This window comes from Panulirus ornatus, chromosome 2, assembly GCF_036320965.1.
Source record: "Panulirus ornatus isolate Po-2019 chromosome 2, ASM3632096v1, whole genome shotgun sequence".
Classification (NCBI taxonomy): domain Eukaryota; kingdom Metazoa; phylum Arthropoda; class Malacostraca; order Decapoda; family Palinuridae; genus Panulirus; species Panulirus ornatus.
Genome location: NC_092225.1, coordinates 75,308,163 through 75,327,269, shown reverse-complemented (window position 1 = coordinate 75,327,269; position 19,107 = coordinate 75,308,163). Strand labels below are relative to the sequence as shown.

The 19,107-nt window shown below is 41.0% G+C and overlaps 1 protein-coding gene and 1 long non-coding RNA gene across 2 annotated transcripts in view; one reads left to right on the top strand and one right to left on the bottom strand.

Moving 5' to 3' along the window:
- LOC139757285 (uncharacterized) overlaps positions 1-16,921 on the top strand; it is a 45,485-nt gene extending 28,564 nt beyond the window's left edge. The window contains exons 2-3 of the long non-coding RNA XR_011714565.1: positions 2,905-3,063; positions 16,699-16,921. This is a non-coding gene — a long non-coding RNA (uncharacterized lncRNA). The remainder of the gene's footprint in view (positions 1-2,904; positions 3,064-16,698) is intronic.
- LOC139752930 (uncharacterized) lies at positions 443-1,618 on the bottom strand. The gene is made up of 2 exons (XM_071669006.1): positions 1,484-1,618; positions 443-1,353 (listed from the first exon to the last, which is right to left on the bottom strand). Exons 1-2 carry the CDS (start codon positions 1,503-1,505, stop codon positions 641-643), a joined length of 735 nt encoding a protein of 244 aa, XP_071525107.1. The 5' UTR covers positions 1,506-1,618; the 3' UTR covers positions 443-640.
- Positions 16,922-19,107: the final 2,186 nt, after the last annotated feature.

Here is a 19,107-nt window from a genome sequence, read left to right as displayed (position 1 = left end):
GAGCGATGTGGTATACCGGGGTTGACGTGCTGTCAGTGGATTGAATCAAGGCATGTGAAGCGTCTGGGGTAAACCATGGAAAGCTGTGTAGGTATGTATATTTGCGTGTGTGGACGTATGTATATACATGTGTATGGGGGGGGGGGCCATTTCTTTCGTCTGTTTCCTTGCGCTACCTCGCAAACGCGGGAGACAGCGACAAAGTATAATAAAAAAAAATATATATATATATATATATTATTTCGATCTTGTTTGAATCCTTTTATGTGTGAATTTATATGTATTTGGTATATATTTTTACGTCATCAATGTGAACATAGACAAACTTCTTAAAGTAACAATACTGCATAAACCAGAAACGTATTTTTTTTTTCTGACAGAATTGTAAATTCGTCAGCTGTTACATCGTGGATACAGAGAGAAATTCATATATGCATAAATTTTAATAATTATCATACATATATATACAATAGATTTCTTTGTACCTTTATTCACCAGGGTGTCAATAAAAAGCACCTAAAGTTCTGCGTTGAATTAAATAGGCCAAGCGTTTGAGATAAGGTTGTTGACTACATTGTGGGGCAGGAAGAGGAAGATACTGACTCGATATTTAAGATCATTAAAATTAGTTACTTTCTGTTTAGAAAGGAGCGCCGTAAGTGTTGGAGGGAGCGGTGGGGGCACCATATGACTGGGATGGCGGACTGGAAGCACCGTTGCCGTTGCCGCCGTTTATTCCGTTTCCATTTGAACCATACCCGTTCCTTCCATTTCCATTACCGTTCCTTCCATTTCCGTTACCGTTAGTGGCGGGACCATAACCGTAGCCACCATTGGGCACGACGCCGATGAGTTCATTGACGGAGTAGAAGCTCTCAGCCTGAGAACAGTCCACGTTGAACCACCAGTCGCACACCAGGTACTGCTGGTTGAAGATGGTACCGTTGGGGCACAGGAAGGAGTCCTGTTGACGACTGAGAGCACGATCCTGGCAAATGTGGAAGACCTGGCAGCCGGCCTCAGGGGCGGTATCGGCGTAATAGCCAGGTACTGCCTGGGCGTCACAGGAGAAGCCAGTATCTGGTACAGAAGCCAAGACCGGGTAATCTTCGCCGGGGACGCCACCTCCGGGAATGTTCTCTAGCAGAGCAGTCAGTTCGTCAGGCTGTCCATAGCCGCCATTCGGGGCGCCGTACGCACTGCTTGGCGGAGCTCCGTATCCGTTGCTCGGGGCAGCTCCAAAACCAATGTCTCGGGCTCCATTAGAACCACCGAATCCGTTGGTGAAACCACCGTTGGGAGCTCCGTAGCCGCTGGATGGCACGTTCTCAGCGATGGAAACGCCCATTAAGGCTGTGGAGAAATTGAAAAAAAAATTACATTCTTTAAAAGGGAAGCCTTGTAACTATGTGACTTCATGTGTCAAGAATGATTGTGGTGTAACGATTGTACGACTGTACAGATTTCTTGAGTTGGTACTTACCAATCAACAGAAGAAGCCTCATATCTGTAGGAGTAATGAGAGATGAACCCGAGAGAGAAGTATAGAGGTTAGTGAACCAGAGGAAGATGGATGGTGGACGGTGAGCTTCACGGGCTTTTATACCCAGGACGCCACGAAGCTCCTCCCACTGACCTTCTCTCCATTCCTCCTGAGCCTCCCACACTTTCTTGTTTAAGTTGGAGCAAATAATTTCTATAATTGTTAAACTTGCGGTGTAGTGTCACCTGTTTCTGTTGTATTTTCTTATTTCTGTCATGAAACAAGGAAAGCCTTTATCAGACACCAGAGTTGTTTCAGTTCTGCTCGAGTAACTTCCATGTAGAAGGGAATAATAATGGTAGCAGTTAAGGGGGAAATTATAGTTGAAATACTTGTGCAGCGATTAAAGATGCATTAACAGTTATATGATACCTAGATCTAATTATTGAATGGATGATAAATTCCTGAACCAGATTAGATAATTAGATAATTGTTTTCAGTGTTATGGAAGTATAGTGCATAGGAAGGAGATATATATGTGGTAAATGACTAGGGACAAGGGTGACGATCCTCAGGGAAAATTATGATAAGAATGTGTCGCTGAGTTTATAAAAAGGGTTGACGGACAGTAGAGCCCTGCCCACACTAACTTGTGGATGTGAAACATGAAAGTGGAATGGAACAGACAGTACTGGTTTGAGGCAGCTAAAATTTAGCTACTTATTGGGCCCTTAGATAGTTTTGTTACTGGATGGGAAGGAGTAAGTGTATACGAGATCTGGTTTCCGTCAGAGAAGAGACATGGCGTCTGGTGTCATAGAGAGGGAGGGTCAAGGGAAATATTTTGATGAGTTTGTGTCATGAGGATGACGATGATTGCATGATAAAGGAAACATATTAAAGTGAAGCAGAAGGGATATAAAGACCGCTCAGAGGGGAGCGGGACAAGATGCACCTCTTCCATATGAAACTAAGTAATGTGTGTAATGAAATACCTGTTATGAATTGGAGCATCTTATGTACTATCAACCCACTGAGGTCCGACAATGACCTTTTGTGACCCATGTTATCCTTTTGCACTACCGCTCACAGAATGAGCATTGGGTGTACAATAAACGTGCCTGGGAGTTAACGGTACAAGCCAGCTCAAATCATAACAGTAATGGCTGAGACACCAGGACGCTATCCTCCCTTTAGCTTGTAAAGGTTTTTGCAAACGGGAATTGGGCCTATTAGTGCCTAAGATAAATTTGCTGATCATATTTTGCCTTATCTGTTATGTTAAATTGTAATCCTTCACTGAATTTGCAATGATTGAATGTTGAGTACAAAATGAATTATAATTTTATAAACGTCCATATAGTACAATATCCAACCTTGTTAGAGCTTTCCAATGTTGTCATTCTTTCGCGACATTCCAGAAACCTATCCACCTGGTGACGTGTGGCAATGACTGTGAGGAAATAGAGACATCATCTTCAGTCCTGAGCGGCGCCACAAGGCAGGCGGGCGACAACATGCACGAGTATAACACTGATTATTGTGGTTAGATTTCGTCCGCAGATCCCCCGGGAAGTAAGGTGAGGTTTTCATATTGGGTTGGTCATTTTTTAGAGGAGTTTGTTGACCTGATTTTGAGCAAACTTTTTAACTTATTTAACAAGCTTTACCTAACTTATGATCCCCTCCATCCACCCACCTACCCACCAATATGTGTACTAAACCTCTCTCTTATTACCCTTTTATTACTTATCTCAATCTAACCGCCTCACACCACATATTGTCCTCAGACATTTCATTTTCCAGAACATCCATCCTCCTCCGTATATCTTCATCTGTAGCCCATGACCCGCATCTGCACAACATTGTTGGATCTACTATGACTTCAAACATACCCGTTTTTGCCCTCCAAAATAACGTTCAATTATTCCACATATTTTTCAGTGCTTCCAGAATCTTCAATCCTTCACCCATCCTATGAATCACTTCCGCTTCCATGGTTCCATTTGTCGCCATGTCCGCTTCTAGGTATCTACATCAGGTCACTTTCAGATTTTCTCCAGTCAAACTCCTTACTCCAACTAAGTTGTCCTACCCTGCTGTAGCTAATAACCTTGTTTTTATTCAAAGTTACTCAAAGGCCCAGTCCTCTGTTCTTAACGCTACCTCGCTAATGCGGGAAATGGTGAATAGTTTGAAAGAAAGAAAAAGAAAATATATATATATATATATATATATATATATATATATATATATATATATATATATATATATATTTTTTTTTTTATACGATTCGCCATTTCCCGCATTTGCGAGGTAGCGTTAAGAACAGAGGACTGGGCCTTAGAGGGAAAATCCTCACCTGGCCCCCTTCTCTGTTCCTTCTTATATATATATATATATATATATATATATATATATATATATATATATATATATATATATATATATATACGTTGAAATGTATAGGTATGTATATGAGCGCATTTGGACATGTATGTATATACATGTTATGTGGATGGGTTGGGCCATTCTTTCGTTTGTTTCCTTGCGCTACCTCGCTAACGCGGGAGACAGCGACAAAGTATGATGATACTAATAATAATAATGATATATATATATATATATATATATATATATATATATATATATATATATATGTATCCCTGGGGATAGGGGAGAAAGAATACTTCCCACGTATTCCCTGCGTGTCGTAGAAGGCGACTAAAGGGGGAGGGAGCGGGGGGCTGGAAATCCTCCCCTCTAGTTTTTTTTTTCTTTTTTTTCTTCCAAAAGAAGGAACAGAGAAGGGGGCCAGGGGAGGATATTCCCTCAGAGGCCCAGTCCTCTGTTCTTAACGCTACCTCGCTAGCGCGGGAAATGGCGAATAGTTTAAAAAAAAAGATATGTATATATATATATATATATATATATATATATATATATATATATATATATATATATATATATATATATATGTATCTCCCTGGGGATAGGTATCCCTGGGGATAGGGGAGAGAGAATACTTCCCAAGTATTCCCTGCGTGTCGTAGAAGGCGACTAAAAGGGAAGGGAGCGGGAGGCTGGAAATCTTCCCCTCTCATTTTTTTTTTAATTTTCCAAAGGAAGGAACAGAGAAGGGGGCCGGGTGAGGATATTCCCTCAAAGGCCCAGTCCTCTGTTCTTAGCGCCACCTCGCTAACGCGGGGAATGGCGAATAGTATGAAAGAAATATATATATATATATATATATATATATATATATATATATATATATATATATATATATATATATATATATATATTTTTTTTATATACTTTGTCGCTGTCTCCCGCGTTTGCGAGGTAGCGCAAGGAAACAGACGAAAGAAATGGCCCAACCCCCCCCCCCCCATACACATGTATATACATACGTCCACACACGCAAATATACATACCTACACAGCTTTCCATGGTTTACCCCAGACGCTTCACATGCCTTGATTCAATCCACTGACAGCACGTCAACCCCGGTATACCACATCGCTCCAATTCACTCTATTCCTTGCCCTCCTTTCACCCTCCTGCATGTTCAGGCCCCGATCACACAAAATCTTTTTCACTCCATCTTTCCACCTCCAATTTGGTCTCCCTCTTCTCCTCGTTCCCTCCACCTCCGACACATATATCCTCTTGGTCAATCTTTCCTCACTCATTCTCTCCATGTGCCCAAACCACTTCAAAACACCCTCTTCTGCTCTCTCAACCACGCTCTTTTTATTTCCACACATCTCTCTTACCCTTACGTTACTCACTCGATCAAACCACCTCACACCACACATTGTCCTCAAACATCTCATTTCCAGCACATCCATCCTCCTGCGCACAACTCTATCCATAGCCCACGCCTCGCAACCATACAACATTGTTGGAACCACTATTCCTTCAAACATACCCATTTTTGCTTTCCGAGATAATGTTCTCGACTTCCACACATTCTTCAAGGCCCCCAGAATTTTCGCCCCCTCCCCCACCCTATGATCCACTTCCGCTTCCATGGTTCCATCCGCTGCCAGATCCACTCCCAGATATCTAAAACACTTCACTTCCTCCAGTTTTTCTCCATTCAAACTCACCTCCCAATTGACTTGACCCTCAACCCTACTGTACCTAATAACCTTGCTCTTATTCACATTTACTCTTAACTTTCTTCTTCCACACACTTTACCAAACTCAGTCACCAGCTTCTGCAGTTTCTCACATTTAGAAGCAATATATTTTCAAACGTTTTGAAAACTAAAATATTAAACACTGCAAAACAAATTGGAGTATTATCTGCACTGGTTGGTTATGGTGAGTCCTTCATCGTTGGTGGAGGCTTGTCAGCAGCTTCTGACCATTGGAGGCAACTATGTTATGCCAATATTTTTCACTCCTTATATCATACACGAACCCATTAGTGTTCTAATAGGTATATATATCACAGGTTCGTGATAGTCACTGGTTAATTCGTCATAAAAGACCTTTAGATCAAGATGGGCTGGATATTTCCCACGCCTTGGATGAGCACATGAGTGAGGTGCAGCTCGATCGTAAGGGTGGCAGATATACAGGGATTAAACAGAGTAAATACTATGGGTTATACATCATACACTTGGTTGAACATTGTCATGAATAGTTACATTAATACACCAGTTAACATCTCTGACCATGACACACTCACGGGCCGCCCAGGATCGAGCTAATAGGTTCGAATCTTAGTTCAGGCAATCGGTCCACAGTCATTCCAGCTGTTCATCGATCCTTAGGAGTTTTGGGTTTGTTGATGAAATGAGAGTACCTGGCTCAGGCTAGGGGATATATATATATATATATATATATATATATATATATATATATATATATATATATATATATATATATTTCTTTCTTTCAAACTATTCGCCATTTCCCGCATTAGCGAGGTAGCGTTAAGAACAGAGGACTGGGCCTTTGAGGGAATAACCTCACCTGGCCCCCTTCTCTGTTCCTTCTTTTGGAAAAAAAAAAAAAATGAGAGGAGGATTTCCAGCCCCCCGCTCCCTTCCCTTTTAGTCGCCTTCTACAACACGCAGGGAATACGTGGGAAGTATTCTTTCTCCCCTATCCCCAGGGATTATATATATATATATATATATATATATATATATATATATATATATATATATATATATAATCCCTATCCCAGGGATTATATATATATATATATATATATATATATATATATATATATATATATATATATATATAATCCCTATCCCAGGGATTATATATATATATATATATATATATATATATATATATATATATATATATATATATATATATATATATATATTTTTTTTTTTTTTTTTTTTTTTTCAAACTATTCGCCATTTCCCGCGTTAGCGAGGTAGCGTTAAGAACTGAGGACTGGGCCATTGAGGGAATATCCTCACCTGGCCCCTTTCTCTGTTCCTTCTTTTGGAAAGTTAAAAAAAAATTGAGAGGGGAGGATTTCCAGCCCCCCGCTCCCTCCCCTTTTAGTCGCCTTCTACGACACGCAGGGAATACGTGGGAAGTATTCTTAATCCCCTATCCCCAGGGATAAAATATATATATATATATATATATATATATATATATATATATATATATATATATATATATATATTTTTTTTTTTTTTTTTTTTTTTTTTTTTTTTTCCAAAAGAAGGAACAGAGAATTGGGCCAGGTGAGGGTATTCCCTCAAAGGCCCAGTCCTCTGTTCTTAACGCTACCTCGCTAATGCGGGAAATGGCGAATAGTTTGAAAGAAAAAAGAAATATATATATATATATATATATATATATATATATATATATATATATATATATATATATATATATATATATATATGTGTGTGTATATCGTCAATGAGAAGGCCTTGATTAGGGCCTCCGTTGCCCATGCCGTCTCAACTAACATATACGATAGCTTAACTTATAAAAGTGAGCTGTACACTTGCACAGCTATGCAAGTGGCCTGTTTTAGATGCCGCAAATGGAACGGTGGGAGCGGAAGTGAGTCATAGGATGGGTGAAGGATCGAAGGTTCAGGGAGCTCTAAAGAATGAGTGGGAAGAGAGAACGTTATTTGAGAGGGCAAAGATGGGTATGTTCGAGGTTATAGTTGTCTCAGCATGTTGTACGGAAGCGGGGCATCGGTTATAGATGAATAAATGCAGAGGAGGATGGATGTGCTGGAAATGAAATGTTTGTAGGCAATATGTAATACGAGTTGGTTCAATCGAGTAAGTAATAAAAGGAAAAGAAGGATGTAGGAATGTAAAGCGTTTAGTTGAGACAGCTAAAGACTTTTTTGTTGAAATGGTTTGCACACGTAGAAAGAATAAGTGAAGAAAGGTTAACGAAGAGAATATGTGTGTCAGAAGTGTGGGGTACAAGGAGAGCGGGGAGACCAAATTGGAGATGGAAGGACGGAGTGAAAAAGATTTCAAATGATCGGGGCCTTAACATGCAGAAGGGTAAAAGGCGTGCACGGGTTGGAGTGAATTGGAACGATATGGTAAACACACGCTGTTAATGGTCTGAACCAGGGTATGTAAAGCGTCCGTGGTAAACCATGGAAAGGTCAGATGGGCCTGGTTGTGAAGAGGGAGCTGTGTTTTCGATGAATTACACATGACAGCTAGAGAATGGATGTGAGCGAATGCGGCCTTTGTTCGTCTGCTCGTGGCGCTTCCTCGCTAACGCAGGAAAACGGCGATCATGTATGAAATAACAGAGTATTAAGTTCCTCAAAAAATCGGCAATCGTTTTTGATGTAGTTAGCTAAACCTTCAGAATATCTTCCACCGCCGGAGTGTCTTCGTGTGGCTGATTCATCTGAGGGGGGAGGGGGAGGGGGGTGGGGGGTGAAAGTGCCCGTAATCTTCAAGGTCTTGAAGATTATAATGTTGGTTCACTCTTTGCGTTTTCTCCAATATTTTATTGTATCAGTTTGCCTTTTTTCGTACGGCATTGCGAGCCCTGACTTAAAAAGACAAAGAAATGATTAATCTGGAAAACCTGTCTATATGTATACTTTTGATTTTTTTTTTTTTTTTTTGTTTGGTTTATAAGATCGTCACTAAATTCTGCGCGTCATACGAGCATGTACGACTTTCGTTGCCACATGAAACATGACCATCTCCATCTCCTCACCTGAGCGTCACCACAGATGGAGAAACGGTTGAGGCATTCCAGTTTATCTATTAGTTCAGCACGACGGTTTTATCATGGAGCACGACTGTACGGCAGTTGGGCCCGATGGTAAGGGTCACGCCACAGACCAGGCCATCGAATCCAAGGACGCTATCGTCGTGGGCATGGATAGTATGTCGTGGTCAAGGGTCGTACCGTCGTGGTCAGGGGCTTTACCGTCGTGGTCAAGGGTCGTACCGTCGTGGTCAGGGGCGTACCGTCGTGGTCAGGGGCGTACCGTCGTGGTCAGGGGCTTACCGTCGTGGTCAGGGGCGTACCGTCGTGGTCAGGGGCGTACCGTCGTGGTCAGGGGCTTACCGTCGTGGTCAAGGGTCGTACCGTCGTGGTCAGGGGCGTACCGTCGTGGTCAAGGGTCGTACCATCGTGGTCAGGGGCGTACCGTTATGGTCAGGGGCGTACCGTCGTGGTCGGGGCGTACCGTCGTGGTCGAAGGTCGTACCATCGCGGTCTTGGGTTGCACCGTTATTGAGTAGCTAAGTTTCATAGATGTACAAACCACACTTACCTTATAAGGTCCAAGCGAGGTAATCTGGCCTTAACACAACTTAGAAATAAAAAGAATTGTCCCCTTAAAAGTAGTAGAAGAAATGGATAGCAAGGCAAAGGCTGTCTCTCCCCATCCTACGGTAACACACCAGACGAGAAACTGAAAGAATGTGCTTGAAGGAAATATTAACAGTAAAGTGAAGAGACAGAATGAAAGTGAATATGTCATGCATCCCATCACCCACGACATGTATCCCTTCACTTTTTGTTATAAGGACAATAGAGTAGGAATAAACTAATAAACTTTGAGCTCCAGCCTCACATGTCTGTAGTGTTTGTGATGTGGATGGATGATACAATAATTCTTTATCTTCCCTTAAAGTAGACGACACGGGTTGTTCAATGTTGTTATGTTTTCGCAGCAATGCTAGAGCGAGATCAGTGGTTGAGAAGGTAGCATGATATATCACCACGTTATGATGATTCATCAAAAGAATTGGTCAAGTGTCATGTGATGATCAAGCCTAATTTTGAAGATATTGATAGTGTTGCTCTGAACAACTTATGTTAGGAACTTATTCCATTCGTGTGATGTCGTTGGTGAGGAAATATTTCGTGTAGTCCAGATTAACATAGTGACGCCGAGGTTATAGTACATTTTCTGTCGTTGGTAGTGCTGGCGCGACTGTAAGAGAACTTGTTGATACTGACGTTGGTGAATCCTGCTTAGGGACAACAAATCCAGTTCTCACAGTCAGCAACGCAAGGAAGGAATGGGATTAGTTGCTCTTCGTTGCACTGCTTCCAGTTTAAGAATATCCTTGCTTAACTGGGGCACCCAGATCAGTACTGCATATTCAAGTTAGAGTGTAACTAGACTAAGGTATGATGACAATACCACGTCCTTGATTTTGTATGTAAAAGTTTATGTTGATAGATCGATCATCCTATTTGCTTTTTTTTGGCAGCTTCGCTACAATGCTGGGAGAACTGGAAACTTCTGGTGAGAGTAACCTCTAGATCCTTCATACATCCTTTATCTTGTTGCCCATCTGTTCATAATCGAATATTTTTTTAATGTTTCCTATTTGCAACAACTGACTGTTACTGACGTCAAATGACATTGCCATTTTGCCAGACCATTCATTTATTTCATCTAAATCCTCATGTAGTCTTAGCCTTCAATTACTATGGTATTGTCGACCTTTGTGTCGTGGACTCGTTGCCCTGACCTGATGAAGAAACTTGAACTGGAAATTTTAGCTTAGATGAGGATGATAGTGCATTTTCACATAAAGACCAGCAATGTTGCAACATGACCAATGTCGTTAAGTGACGAACAAGGTCATCTCATGTATATTTCAGGGAATCAAATCTCACCAGACTTAGGTTTAAAGTATTACACCGTCCGCCCATGGCGTTATGTCGTATTACTAGTAATATATATATATATATATATATATATATATATATATATATATATATATATATATATATATATATATATACGGGTGACTACTTCCTTCTTTCATTTCGGGAAGAGTTGGTAAGTGTAGCTAGCGAAAACGAGCCTAGCTCCTCACGTGGTGTAAGCATTGCTCGCTCCACGCATATAAACTCTTCCAAACATTATCAGCATGATACTAAGAAAAAAATCTAAACTGCATCAATTACGGTTACTTGCCTCAATAAACTATGCACTTTTGTGTGTTGAGATGCAGTAATCGTGCCGTGTTGTGGTGTGCGTGAGGTGGCTGAGGGACGGGTGGGTGCCCGGGGCTGGTGTCATCATCGCAAGGTCGCTGCTCCTCCGCTCCCACCCGCTGCCCACCTTACACAATCTCTGCCCCGCTTTACACGCTCCTACCTGAGCTAGGTCGATAGTAGATGTAATTATGATCATATTTGTGACCCGCAGAGACAAATGACGGTTCATCATTACACCCTTTGGCCAGTCCGAAGTAATATGAGATAGGATCTATTCTTATATCGATATGTAATTATGTATGTTAGTCAATTTATATATATATATATATATATATATATATATATATATATATATATATATATATATATATATATATATATATATATATATATATATACACCTGGGGATGTGGGAGAAAAAATACCGCCCTCGTACTCCTGAGTTCCAAACGAGGTAACTGAAGTGGACTGCAGCAGGGGCCGGAAACCCTCCCCTCCTTGAATCTTAACTTCTAATAGTAGGAACAGAAGGAACCAAGCGAGGAGTACTTATCCTCCTGGAAGGCTCAGGCTAGGGTGCCTGAATGTGTGCTTGGATGTAACCGGGATGTGAAGGGAGAGAGGTAGTATGCTTGGGGAAAGGAATTTGAATGTTCTGTCTACGTGAAGCAAAGCTGAATTGGAAGAGGGAAAATAGGTCTGGGGGGAAAGTGTGGGGTTAGTGTGAGGGCGAGAGCAATGAAAGGGTTGGCACATCTGCTGAAGGAGTTGTTTGTCATTGCTTATTCATCTGGTAGTGAGAGGATCGAGGAAGAGAGGATAGTGTTTTGGGAGTGCATATCAGCAATTTTGATGCAAGGGATCGAGTATTAGGTTTGAGAGATTTGAATACAAGAGTGAGTGATATGTCAGTTGAGGGCAGCATTGGCGTGAGTGAGGTACCCAGCCTAAATGAAAATGACGAACATCTTGTCGAGTTATAATGATGAAGAAGGACTGGTCATTGGGAGTAACTAGTACAAGCTGTCGTTGGCCAGGCCTGCCACAACTGTGCTGCTTTACCTCAACAGATGTTGGTACCATTTGTAAACCATCCAGAGAATGGATGCACAGTTAGGTGAGCTATGCACCGTCTGCCCGAGGTGGGTATTGAACCCGGGTCTGTGGATTAGTCATCAACAACATTAACCGTAACACCGACGAAGCCCGCATACATTTTTTATTTTCAACATCCCAAGACCAATTTCTGTGAAATAGCACTGGTCTTCCCAGGGAGTTTCTTAAGGCTCCTGCAGCCTAAGGCTGTGTTGATTCCAGTCGCAGGGAACTAATATAGACTCTTAAGTGAAAAGTTTTTTTTAATAATATTACTCCAAGTGATACAGCCTCGCCAAAGTGACTTTTCGCTTGCTATTTAACGTCTTGTAGGTGGAGCTCAGTCACAGCAGGCCCGCATATATATATATATATATATATATATATATATATATATATATATATATATATATATATATATATATATTATCTATCTATATATATATTTTTTTCTTTTAAACTACTCGCCATTTCCCGCGTTACCGAGGTAGCGTTAAGAACAGAGGACTGGGCCTTTTTTGGAATATCCTCACCTGGCCACACTCTGTTCCTTCTTTTGGAAAATAAATAAAAAAAAAAAAACGAGAGGGGAGGATTTCCAGCCCCCCGCTCCCTCCCCTTTTAGTCGCCTTCTACGACACGCAGGGAATACGTGGGAAGTATTCTTAATCCCCTATCTCCAGGGATACTGTATATATATATATATATATATATATATATATATATATATATATATATATATATATATATATATATATATATTGTATCCCTGGGGATAGGGGGGGAGAAAGAAGACTTCCTACGTATTCCTTGTGTGTCGTAGAAGGAGACTAAAAGAAGAGGGAGCGGGGGGCTGGAAATCTGCCCCTCCCGTTTTTTTAATTTTCCAAAAGAGGGAACAGAAAGGGGGGCCAAATGAGGATATTCCCTCTAAGGCATGGTCCTCTGTTCTTAACGCTAACGCGGGAAATTACTAATACGTATGAAAAAGTTGTATATATATATATATATATATATATATATATATATATATATATATATATATATATATATATATATAGTGAGAAGGTGAAAGTGCTGAGGAATGGATGTATAAAGTGTGTATGGCATCGTGATAAATTGGTTCGGTTCTAAATCACTGGGCGAGGGCAAGAATTGTGTCATTTGACAAAGGTAATTAGAAGTAAAAGTTTGTGTGAGAATCATATATAGAGAAACAAGCCTCCTTAACCAGCCTAATTATCAAGAAGTATGATGGGTTAGTGTCTGATTGTCTTATATAGATAAGGGGAACCCTTGTTGGTGAAGAACAAAGGTGCATGTTGAAAGGGATGTCTCAGTCAGATTAGACAAATGTGAAGAAAGTATAAGTGAAAAAGATGAATGCAACATGTACGGATTTAGAAATGGAGTAAAGGTAAATTTCAGAAGAAAACGCTCTGGAGAGATTTTGACTATGTGTAGTGTGTATGAAAGAGGTTTGTATATCTGAGGATATATAGGGGTATGAGTGCGTGGCCTGATATAGGTATGGGAGTGTGTCAGGACTGTGATATCATCGTGAGAGCGAGATGGTGAGATTCTTAACAACGGAGAAACGAATTGGACGTTGTCACAGTTGCTGTATAAAGTTAATATTGTCTTGTTAGCTTAGAGGAAAAGCTGGTTAGAATGGTGAACCAGTTTGATGACGCATGCGAAGGTTGCTCATGATTAATATGGATACGACACTGGTAGGGCCACATTGTAAGATAAGTTTCAGTTTGCATGGTGAAGAATTGGAAGTTGTGGAGCGTTATATACTGAGTGTGAACGGTAGTAAGGGTGGTGATGGTTTAAGCTGAAATTGAAAGTTGAGTCAGGCGTGGGAGAACATGTCGAGGTTCACCGGGAACTGTAGTGACTGGAAAAACGTTGAGTGTGAAAGAAACGTTCATGAAGGGTTACTGGTCCCTGCGTTCAGTGTGTGGATGTCATGCCAAAGTGTGTACAGGTCAGGAAAGGTCAAAAGTAAGAGTGTTGTAGAGGGATAGTTTGCGTAGAGTAACTGGAATCATAAGGACATAGTATGAAGAATAAAGATGAGATTATGTAGTATACATTAGGAAGGTACTAGGATGGGAGTCTTTGAGGATAATATAGGCATGGACAAACTATGGCAAGTGATAGGTTGGTCAGGAAGATGCTTGTGGCACAACGGAAGTATGAGGAAGATAAGTAGTCTATGGAAGACATGTTATAGATGTACTGAGAGACTTGATTACCGCTCGGGATATTACAAATGATAATGCTACAGGAATGACTAGGATCCGGATGCAATGGAAGCATTTTGTGTGTGGTGTGGTGTGAGGAAAACACATTAGTCTCACTGGACGAATCAGCTTGGTGTGGAAAGTGAAAAAGTTAAGTAGTCTGTCCATGTGTCACTCTAAGATGCTAGGCACGGGCTGAGGGTACATGCCAGTGATGTTACTGAGGATGTTTGGATCTGATCCACTCCAGTGAACTGGCGAAGATATTATAATAGATAGGTAGATCAATAGATGAATAAACATAAACCTTCGTGAAATTCTTTAGGCTACATGTGTTCGCATTTACTGTGTCCCACTTTTCCACTGCTCAGTAACTATAAGAATATTTAGTCAGTTTTTTCTTTTGTTTGTGTCCTCGTCTTTCATTCTGTTTCGGACAACTGCCTGATGTATATATTGTCACATCGATTTCAAAATCTTAAAACTTGTGATTACGTTTCCCTTTTTCTTTGTCCCTAAAATCATGGTAGACTTACGATGCCATCCTCCCTGTAGCGTAGTCTCGCTCTTCCATCACTCTGCTCGTCCTTGTAACAGTGAGTGTAGATACGTTATATGAACACGTGGCTATTTGTAACCATCATTTTCGTGATCTATATATTGGAGCTTCTTGCCTTCACAAACGATGTATTAGTAGACCACACGGTACCACAATATACAAGAAGATTCTTACTATTTATGGTTACTCATATATATATATATATATATATATATATATATATATATATATATATATATATATATATATATATATATATATCAAGAGTGGTGTAGGTGCAAAGATAATGCAACAGTGGCTATGATATACCTGTGAGAGGAGAAAGTTTATGATCGTGCTAGGCACACTACACGTTTTTCTAACATTACAGTAGTACCAGAATCAGTTCGTTGCAGGGTATTTGAATTAGGTCATTTGCATTATTGGATATATCTCCTTCTATAATGTTATACGCCACGAATATCTCAGCAGCACAGGTCCTAGTTTTGAAGGAATAGGATATGAGTCAAAGTTTGCGGTTGGACCCATGATAGTGAGTGAGAAGTCTTCATTTGTGACTTTTTCTTTCATCATCAAGTTGAAGTACAGACAAATTGGCAAGATTCAATATAGAACAACACTGCACCAAATGAATGGGACGTAACTTATCAATAAATGATTTTCGAGTCGAATTCTGGTAGTGTGGAATGCCTGTACCAGTTGAGATTCAGCTGACTCTGGTCACTTAAAACCTTGACTGTCACGATGTCGGGACCAGGGATGAGAGTGTCACGATGTCGGGACCTGGGATGAAAGGCAGTGTCTTTAAACCGTGTTGCAGATTTTTTGGTCATGGACGGTGGGCAGTTGAACCCGGTCGATGATCATATCGCCTCATAAATCTTGGCCCACTTCTTTCAAACATGATGTCAAGGCCAGATCGTCAGCGCCGCTCCCGGACACACATAGAAAGGCCTCGCTAGGAACGCTCTCCTGGAGGGCAGCGAGTAGGTTTAAAGTTGTTGGAAAATATATATTCGTTGGCAGCGGACCCGGAAAATGATTCTGGTGAGCATCTTCCGCTCTCTTGGTTCTGCTACGGTCAAGGGTAAGCAGCAACGAACCATGGAAAAGATAAGGGTGGTGAAAGATTCACTCTAATGCTGACCGTTGGTAGAGTAGCCTAGTATTGATGGGAAAGATGTGAGTCAAGGCTCCCGGGTCGTGTGTGAGTGTGTGTGTGCAAGGAGCAGCCCATCAACATTATAATTTCCTAATCAGTGGTTTCTGGGGCACAACACTGTAAATCATTATATATACTGATAGTTCCTAACTTCCACGGTAGCTTGATATCTGTAAACTATGAACTACACGTCTTGAATGTATACAACGATTCAGAAGGGGGGAAAAAAGGTGAAGATTCTGTCTTGTGTCTGTTGATATCACGACGGTAAGTGAACGGTGACCTCCAGGGGCGGGTACTTGGTATGCTAGGTATAGGTGCATTGCCTGGCTCAAGCCTCACGAGCACGGGACTCACTTATTCATACACTTGCTCTCGGGCACTGGCTCAGTCTTTTCGCCCTCGAACCGCCCACGATCTGAATGTGAATAACTAAATGGAAAAGCTCAAAGAATTGATGCTCTTTTCTTGTTCACCAGCGGGATCGCTATACACCTGTCCCTTACAGTGTAAAATAATGTTGTAGAGAATGTGTGTGAGATGACGAGAAATGTTATAGTTCAAGTAGATCTTGATGGAAATATCTGTATACTGAAGACTCAAGAAATGGCATGTTATTCGTAGAGGTTGATTTTAGCCTTGCAAACACAGAATCTTAATAACTTTTTATCCTGTTATGATTTCCATTCAGGGACGAAGTGGAATAGCAACGGGAACAGAACATACGGCTGGGGTCCCTGACAGTAGTGTTCGGGTGACCTAGTCGTGCTGTATATTCCCTCTCTCCCATCTTTCTGTCTTCCTCTCCTCCTTCTTAGGGCCCCACTGCAGCAGTTATGGTGGAAGGAGACGGTATGTCTGTGTTAACTGATTGCCTCTCCGTTCCTATTTCTTTTGCAAAAATAAATCGAGTAATTGAGTAAAGAAACCATTTTCATTGTCCTGTGAAATGAATCTCTGGGATTAAGAATTATATTTATATTTCTTGAACTCATTAAAATCTCCAGAAGATTTATGTTCTTCGTGTGTATGAAGTAATGAAATTATATGAAAACCCGTTGGTGTCCGGCTGAGCAGACCATCATAAACGTAATGGACAATAGAAACTAGGCCAGGTCTTGAAGGCCTTACATCAGTTCAGTCATAAACCTGTTTTGATGTTAACGAAGCGTCAGCAGTGATTACAGTGAAAGGTGTAGTAAATGGTTGGATAAATAGGTCAAGAGATGTGAGAAGGAACGACCTAGCTTGTCACCCACATAGCGATGACCCACACACATACTGACCAGTGAAAAGAACTATAGATACGTTGGATATAACCCATGTTAACATATCATCGTCCCTGTACACATTAGAAAAGACAGCGAACAATTAGTGCGAACGGGAACGATAACATATTGTATCAACGAAGCATTCTATTATCACACTTTGTGTGTGTGTGTGTGTTTGTGTATGATGAGGGTAGTTTAAACTATTGAATAATTCATTCTACAGAATAGAAATTTGCTTTTCCTAGCTTGTGACTTCCACTTCTAGCTTCCCTATGACATGCTGGAAATATAACACAAAAGTGTTTACTTATATAATTGAAAGAAAAGAGATAATGCAAGATAAGGAAATATTACGATAAACTGGAGGCGGAGAAATTAATGGCAGTACTAACAGCTAGTACACACCTGTAGTTTATGAATTGTGACTGACCGAAACAGGAAGTGCCTTTACACGTATACAGACTCCAAATCGGGTGTGACACACGGTTATTGAAATTTAACCCAAACAAATGTAAAGTAATGAGAGGGGTGGGGGGGGGGACATGGATGAAGGCTTCAATCTGATCATCATCTACCATGAAATAAGCTTCACGATTCTCTGTGTGAGAAGAATCCAAGAGTCGACCATGTCCCTAACCTGTCGCTAGAGGTGTGAGGCGAGTTGATCGAGTGAGTAATGATAGAAGTAGAGAGGTAGGTGTGGTATTAAGAAGTGTGTGGTTGAGAGAGAGGAGGAGGGTGTGTTGAAATGGTTTGAACCTACAGAGAAAATGAGTAAAGAAAGGTTGACAAAGAGGATATATGTGTGTGCCAAAGGTGGAGGGAACGAGAAGGAGGGGCAGAACTGGAGATGGGGCTTGAAAATGCAGGAGAGTGAAAGGCGTGCACGAGATAGAGTGAATTGGATCGCTGTGGTATACAGAGGGCGACTTGCTGTCAATAGAAGTAGAGTAAAACAGGGCATTTGAAGCAGCCAGGTAAAACCATGGAAAGGTCTTTGGGGCTTGGTTGTGGATAGGGAGCTGTGGTTTCGGTGCATTGCACACAAAAGAATGGTTGTGAGCGAATAAGGCCTTTTCTGGCGCTGCTCCGCCAACTTTGGAAACGTCAAACAAGTATTTGATGGCCCAGGAGTTCTTTCTATCTTTATGAGGCGACTGCAGAGTTCAGAAAGCGCTGCAGTAAATACTGAATTGCGCGACCATGTGCTCATAAAGTTTAGCGGTGTGTGTGTGTGTCTATATGGGGAGACTTGCAGGGCAATTGAGTAGTAAGTGTTCGCTATCTTGGGTGTGGTGGTTGTATCCAGGACATGAAGTTTCTGGGATGTTTTGATACTGTGTGTAGCGTAGTAATGGTGATGTCTGGGCGTTTTGCTTCTGATGGACCGGAATTTAAAACTGAGTCGGAAGGCCGGTTGTTTAGTGCTTGTCGGGTTATTTCAATCTGTACGTGTTTTGTCCGTGGTATATTCGGTGGGACTGGGAGATATTTGGGTAAAGATTGATGAAGAGTGAGTCAGGGATAAGCTCCAAAGTTCGATTTGGGGACTGGTGGTTGGTTGTAGAGCGGTTTTGGTGTGAGGGGTCTAGCGCTATTGCATAGAATTGACTGTTGATAATGTTGAGGTGGGATTGTATTGGGAGAATTTTTGTTCATTATGTAGATGGATAGTGTCAGTGGTCGCTAGGCAGCCAGTGATTGTATTAATTGGTCGTTTTTTTGTGGTTTGCAGGTATTTTATATTTGTTTTGAAAGGCTGAAAGACCAGGAAAGTGAAACCCAGTTTGAAGTGGAATGGATGAATTTCATTGTTGATGTTAAGGAAT

Excerpts from the sequence above, each read along its gene's own strand:
- LOC139752930 (XM_071669006.1), bottom strand. The coding sequence starts at position 1,505 with ATGAGGCTTCTTCTGTTGATTG. Across the intron at positions 1,354-1,483 it reads GAGGCTTCTTCTGTTGATTG|CCTTAATGGGCGTTTCCATC; the intron begins GTAAGTACCAAC and ends ATTTCTCCACAG.